Below are 6,901 nucleotides of genomic sequence, written 5' to 3'. Positions count from 1 at the left end.
ATCATTCATTACGGGTTTCCCGCGTACTCGCGTCAATACGGGTCAGTTGGAAATACGGCTAATTGATCCCAACGTCACTGTGCAGAGAAGCCCTTACAGGCTTAGCGAGGAAGAGCGAAGAATAGTACGCGAGAGAATAGACGAATTGATGAAAGCACAAATCGTAAAACCTAGTAATTCGCCGTTCGCGAGCCCTATGATACTCGTGAAGAAGAAGGACGGCTCAGACAGATTGTGTGTAGACTTTCGAGCGCTGAATAAAAATACGGTCGCGGATCGGTATCCCTTACCCCTTATTGCTGACCAAATCGCGAGATTGCAGAGTGCGAGATACTTCATTAGCCTGGACATGGCTAGCGGATTTCACCAGATCCCCATTCATCCTAACTCGACGGAATATACTGCGCTCGTTACCCCCGACGGTCAATACGAATACGTGACGATGCCGTTTGGGTTGAAAAATGCACCAGCCGTTTTCCAGAGAGCCATTTTCAAGGCCTTAGGCGACCTCGCTTATTCGTATGTCATTGTTTATTTGGACGACGTTCTAATAATCGCCGACTCAATAGATCAAGCTCTAGAAAGGTTGCACATTGTACTAAACACTCTCGTAAACGCCGGATTTTCTTTCAATTTCGCTAAATGTTCTTTTCTGAAAACGTCGGTACTTTATTTGGGATATGTAATTCGTAACGGAGAAGTTCGTCCAAACCCGGGAAAAATACAAGCTTTGAATTCTTTACCTGCACCGTCGACTGTCACACAGCTTAGTCAGTTCATAGGTTTGGCCTCTTACTTCCGAAAATTTATTCCTAAATTTTCACAAGTGATGAAACCCTTGTACGCACTCACTTCTAGTAACAAGCACACAACTTGGACGGACAGGCACGAAAAGATAAGACAACAGATAATTTCCGTTCTGACCGACGCGCCGGTGTTAATGATATTTGATCCCAATCGTCCCATAGAGCTACATACCGACGCTAGTTCGGAGGGGTATGGAGCTATTTTAATGCACAAAGTCGAAAAGGAAAACAGAGTCATCGAATATTATAGTAAAAGAACCAGTCCCGCGGAATCTAGGTATCATTCGTACGAACTGGAGACACTAGCAGTAGTAAGCGCCGTCAAGCATTTCCGACACTACTTACATGGACGGAAATTCTTAGTAGTTACCGACTGTAATTCCTTGAAAGCCTCCAGCAACAAAGTAAACTTAAACGACCGGGTTTATAGGTGGTGGGCTTATTTGCAAACATTCGATTTTGACATCATGTATCGAGAGGGTAAACGAATGGCCCACGTAGATTTCTTTTCGCGAAACCCCGTAGACTTGAATCGCCGTACGATAGACAAGGTCGCAGAGAAAGAGATTAATCTGGCCGAGATCTCCGAAGATTGGCTATTAGCGGAACAACGTCGCGATCCGCAAATCTCCGAAATCGTTAATAAATTACAGAACGAAGAGCTCGCGGAAGATATCGCGAATACCTACGAACTGCGATCCGGTACACTTTACCGTAAAATACAACGAAAGGGCAGAACCCTTTGCTTACCCATTGTTCCGAGAGGTTTTAGATGGTCCGTCATCAACCATGTGCATCAGTCAATTATGCACTTAGGATGGGATAAAACGCTCGAGAAGCTCTATGAGTATTATTGGTTCGAGGGAATGGCGAAGTACGTTCGCAAATTTGTCGAGAACTGCCATGCTTGTAGAGTTTCGAAGGCTAGTTCAGGTAAAATACAGGCTGAACTGCATCCTATACCTAAGACCGGCATACCGTGGCATACGGTGCACATGGACATAACGGGCAAGCTGAGTGGCAAGAATGACTCAAAAGAGTATGTCGTCGTCTTGATCGATGCCTTTACGAAATTCGTGCACTTACATCACACACGCAAATTGGATTCGCTTAGCGTTATCAAGGCACTTAAGTCCGCCGTGTTTTTGTTCGGTAGTCCCTGTCGGGTAATAGCAGATCAGGGTAGATGTTTCACGGGCCGGGAATTTCAAGAATTCTGTGCAAGCAAACAAATCAAAGTTCATTTGATCGCGACCGGTGCAAGTAGGGCCAATGGGCAAGTAGAACGTGTTATGAGCACGTTAAAAAATATGTTCACAACGGTAGAAACGACCGGGCGTTCATGGCAAGACGCGATCGGGGAGATGCAATTGGCTTTGAATTGCACCATCAACCGCGTAACCAAATCGAGTCCTTTAGAGTTATTGATTGGTAGAGCAGCAAGACCGTATGACTTATTACTACCTGATAACATCGAGGAAAAAGAAATAGATATCTCCAGTGTAAGACAACAGGCAATAAAAGAGATGGAAACTAGTGCTAGGTATGACAAAGAGAGATTCGATAAAACCAAAGCTAAAGTAGTTAGGTTTAATCCCGGTGATTTGGTACTACGCCAAAATGAAGAAAGGAACCAGACAAAATTGGATCCAAAATTCAGGGGTCCGTTTGTAATATCGGAGGTCCTGGAAGGAGACCGATATACCTTGAAAACACTGGATGGGAAAAGGTCATACAAGTACAGTCATGACAGGTTAAGGAAAATGCCGGATAGTTGCATTCCTGCGGAGTTGGATGTCTGTTGTGATGACGAGGACAGTGACCATGGCGATGTGAGTACCCCGATCCCAGAGGATCGTAGAATTATATGAGCCCAGGTGCGGCCATGGGATGGAGTTCAGTGCGGTCAGGCACTGGAAGTGACGATGTCATGAAGCTGGGAGCCGGTTTAGTACCGACAGCGACAATGTCACGAGGTTGGAGCTGGTCTAGTACCGACAGCGACAATGTCACGGATTTGGAGCTGGTCTAGTACCGACAGCGACGATGTCACGAAGCTGGAGCTGGTCTAGTACCGACAGTGACAATGTCATGAGGCTGGAGGCGGTCTAGTGTTGACAGCGATTGTGTTACGAGGCTGGTTATGTAACGAACTTTGAGAGTATGTGCGATTCGAAGGATGAGACCCATTTGGGTGTGAAATCGAGAATGGTCTGTCATGTCATTACGACCCGACTGAAAGCACGCAGAATGCAACTGGCACTTTGAATGCCAATCACAATGATACTAATCCTGTTTCCTTTTGTTTTGTTGACGAAGGTACACCCGAGGACGTGTGATAGTCAGGATGGCCGTGTCGGAGATGAAAGGAAAGCCGAAGCCTTTCCTTGGAAACCTTGGGAACATCCTCTAGTACCTTAGCCTAGATTTTATTATAGTTGTAATTGCTTAAGATTTGTAATAAGCGAGATTGGGTTCGAGGTGACAATGGTCGCTGAACGTAGCCACGGTCACGGGATGGATGTTTTATCTAACGGAGGTCTGGAGTGGTTGTATGTGTTTTCCGAGAAATGTGGTTGTGGCGGCATGCGGCCTCGAGAGCGGGCCTAGCCACGTGTGATGTTGCCTCGGAGGTGCCGATGCAATGGGACATACATTGTATTAGTAATCAAAACTCCAGGCAGAAACTGCCTAGCAACGGCGTTTGGAACTTTCTCGATGCTTCCAACGAGTGTGCCTAGCAACGGCGTTTGGAACCTTCTCGATGCTTCCAAACGGGTATAGAAAACAAAATGCAATCGTACAGGGAGAAAAATCTCCACGAGGCTGGCATTCTTGCGATTGCCTTGGAGAGTGATACATCGAGCATTTTCGACGATCGCATTTGCGTCTAAGTTAGTTTCGCTTAGTAAGGAGTTATCCCGGTGACCGTGGATTCGTTTGAACTCAAACATTGCTAATAGTATTATTTAATTTAATTATTCGTAGATCGTATTATTCATTAGGCTTAGTGTTTGTTAGACTTATTATTAGTTGTACTTATTATTTGTTAAGCTTAGTGATAGACCTGTATACACGTGTAAATAAAATCTCGGCTTTGTGAAACGATGGCTAGTCCACATGAAGAGTCGTCGCGCGCCCAAAATTCGAATCGTGATCCGACATATATATATATATATATATATATATATATATTGTTACGACCGTTCGCGGAGAGACGCGGTCGCGAGAAAAACGCGTCAGCGAGAGGCGTAAATTCTCGCTACGATTTGGTGAATCGACGCCGCGAAGTAGTCGTTCCCCTGTTTCGGTTAGGATAACAGAGGTGGTGGATATGAATATGACACAGTAGTAAGTTATATTTCACCGTTTATTCCACAACTTATAACGAGGATAGTTACACTGGTGCGTATGTACGAGATGAGTGACTGAGTGATCTGCGGGTGTGTATACCCGCTCGAAGGATGTTGACCGTTCGAAGGATGCAAAAACAGTACTCTTGGGAGACGATGCTGTCTCGGAGGAGAGCTAAGGACGAGTGTGTCTAGCGCACGGGACCATCGGATTTGTTCGTGACGATTTGAGTTAGGAGAGTGAGGGAGTAGGCTTCGTCGTTAATTGGTTGGACGAAGGGTCTTAACCACCCTCGAGAGAAAGTGGTTAGTGGGAGGAAAGTTGCAGCGTACTTGACAAAAACTAACTTTCCCTTTTTCGCCGTGGTAGACAATAGTCTCTAGAAATTCCTCCGAACCAGATGTTTGTTTCGTTTGAAGGACCTTTTCTAGGAAATCTATGAAATTTATGGAAGGTCCTTGAATCTATGGAGGATACGCTGGGAGTATCCGAAGACATCTGGTTGCCATATTGCCCGCGGTGTGTGGCCTCGGCTAGGTAGAGTGTTACGCAACGTAACATATATATATATATATGTATGTATATATACATATATATGTCGGAGAGGCAGTGGAGATAGGGTTGTCGGTGTTTGAGGAGTCTTCATTGAAGGTAGCCATCGTTGCGGTGTAGGGAAGATACGATTTATTGACACAGGTATGAATAACGCAGGTTTGACAATCTATCACGGCGGTGAGACGTCCGCGACACTAGTGACAGTGATCTCCGGTTCAATAACAAATCCGCGGCCAACGGGATGACAGATGGGCGTTCTCGCTGAATCTAAGTCTGACTCGTAAAAATAATTGCTGAGCGTAAAGACGTTACTCTTTAGTCGACGGGAGCGCGTCAAAGAATGCCCGTCATGTCATTTTTAAGAAATTATAAAGTATATTGATATAAGAGATATGAATAAGCTAATTTTTACATGTGCATGCATTACGCGAAAAATGTATGGGTAATGGCCTTGACTTTTCTTCGGCAAATGATGCATGTTGTGAAAGCTGGTGAACAGTACTGGCATGTTGCTAAATGTCCACAAGGTAGGAACGTAATTGTGGCTTCTCGTTCCGTGCAAACTTTACACGAACGAGCATCTTTCAATGGTCGATTTTCTTCCTCCAGAGTGGCTAAAATAGTAAAAAGTACATCTAATTATAATATATAATGAAATTTATTATATGTATACGGATTTCATTCATCTGTGTTTTTATTTTTATTACTTACTAATTTTCTCAACGAGAGTCATTTCATTGGTAACATTTTCACTATTGGATCTCTCAGGATTCTCATCTGTACTTTCTATTGGTGCCTGAAATAAATATAATGTACATAAGTATATATTGGAATTATTAATTATACACATTCTTAATTATATATATTGTTCAGGGTATGAGTTTTTATACTTACACCTTCAGCAGTTTCATATAACTCCTGGTCTGTTATATTATTGACATATTCCCAGCCCAGTGCTGGAAGAAGATGATAACATCTGGGAGACGAAATCATATGTCTGTCCCATGGATCGTCTTCTGGTCTCCAATTGCCTATACAAATTCCACAATGGTAACAGGTAGTGAAATCATTTATTCCGGTGTAGTAGAAGCCTGCATGGGCTAATTCTTCACTTGGCTGTGTCACATCTATAGGCCATGTTGCGAATGAATTTAATCTGGATTCGTAACTAGCATATTGCAATATTTCTGGTTTCTTAACACTTTTTAGTCCCAAACGGCTAAGTTGATATGCCGTCGGGGTGCGTGAGGATCTTAAAAATCCATGATCATTAAAATCAAATGACTCTTGATATTGTAAACCATGAGGACAAGATATATTTCTATTTCTTCGTTTTGTCCGTGGAACTTTAGCAGGACTTGCTCCAATTTGTACATTATTACAACGTTCATTGCGGATAAATCTGCACTCTGGAGAACACATCTCATGAATCTGCATGGGAATATCACCCACCGACCACTGACTTGCCACCAATTGACATTCAAAGCATCTCACTACATCCAAGTTTCCAGTATAATAGAATCCTGTAGCTGCAAGACTGACAGGGTCAATGAAAGATACAGGCCAATTTCGAAAACTCGAACGTCTTGCTTCTTCTAACCGAAAATCATAACAATTTTCTAGAATGTGCCGCGATGTGGATGGAACCGGCGGCATTTTTATCGGCAGTATCGGTGGCATTGTCGACGTGGACGGTATCGGTGATGTCAAATCAATCACCGTTGCTGAAGGTACAGGGGATGGTATATCAACCATAATTACTGGACGTTCCATAGACGTCGAAGGTACGGCTATCTCTGTTAGGGAAGTGATACATTTACACTGTACATGAGAGTGTGTGTGTAATGGTTAGAGGGCGTCAAGGTCTTAGTGGAGACAAAAGACTGTTGCCAGATGTTAGAAGAATCTAGGATAGTCGGTTGGCGACCAGCGTGCGTGCAAGACGTTCTTCAGAGTATAACTGTTGTGTGGGAAATATAGTCAATTATTTGTATTCCCAAATCCTCGAATTTTCTTAACATGGTAGCAGAGCGTGATTACTAGTTTTGCAAGATATTTAGTGCGTGGTTACGATCTTGCGAGTGAATTTTCAGTAAAGAAAAAAAAACTTTCAGAGAAAAAAAAATATACTTCGAGCACGTAGGAACGCTTGAGTAAGAAAAGAAAAAAAGAAGAATCAATTAAAA

The 6,901-nt window shown here is 43.3% G+C and overlaps 1 protein-coding gene across 1 annotated transcript; it reads right to left on the bottom strand.

Moving 5' to 3' along the window:
* Positions 1-5,029: 5,029 nt before the first annotated feature.
* On the bottom strand, positions 5,030-6,530 carry LOC117239836 (baculoviral IAP repeat-containing protein 7-B-like). The gene is made up of 3 exons (XM_033505667.1): positions 5,610-6,530; positions 5,427-5,511; positions 5,030-5,329 (listed from the first exon to the last, which is right to left on the bottom strand). Exons 1-3 carry the CDS (start codon positions 6,486-6,488, stop codon positions 5,139-5,141), a joined length of 1,155 nt encoding a protein of 384 aa, XP_033361558.1. The 5' UTR covers positions 6,489-6,530; the 3' UTR covers positions 5,030-5,138.
* Between the last annotated feature and the right edge of the window lie 371 nt (positions 6,531-6,901).

The sequence above is a fragment of the Bombus vosnesenskii genome, unplaced genomic scaffold (genome assembly GCF_011952255.1).
Source record: "Bombus vosnesenskii isolate JDL3184/JDL3185 unplaced genomic scaffold, Bvos_JDL3184-5_v1.1 scf7180000014321, whole genome shotgun sequence".
In the NCBI taxonomy this organism is placed as follows: domain Eukaryota; kingdom Metazoa; phylum Arthropoda; class Insecta; order Hymenoptera; family Apidae; genus Bombus; species Bombus vosnesenskii.
Note: the sequence above shows the minus strand (reverse complement) of the source record. Positions and strands in the feature narration are given on the sequence as shown.

Bases quoted from the DNA above. Each gene is read 5' to 3' on its own strand.
- LOC117239836 (XM_033505667.1), bottom strand. From the start codon at position 6,488: ATGGAACGTCCAGTAATTATGGTTGATATACCATCCCCTGTACCTTCA. The intron at 5,512-5,609 runs GTAAGTATAAAA...TATTTATTTCAG, and splicing joins TATATGAAACTGCTGAAGGT to GCACCAATAGAAAGTACAGA. The intron at 5,330-5,426 runs GTAAGTAATAAA...TTACTATTTTAG, and splicing joins GACTCTCGTTGAGAAAATTA to CCACTCTGGAGGAAGAAAAT.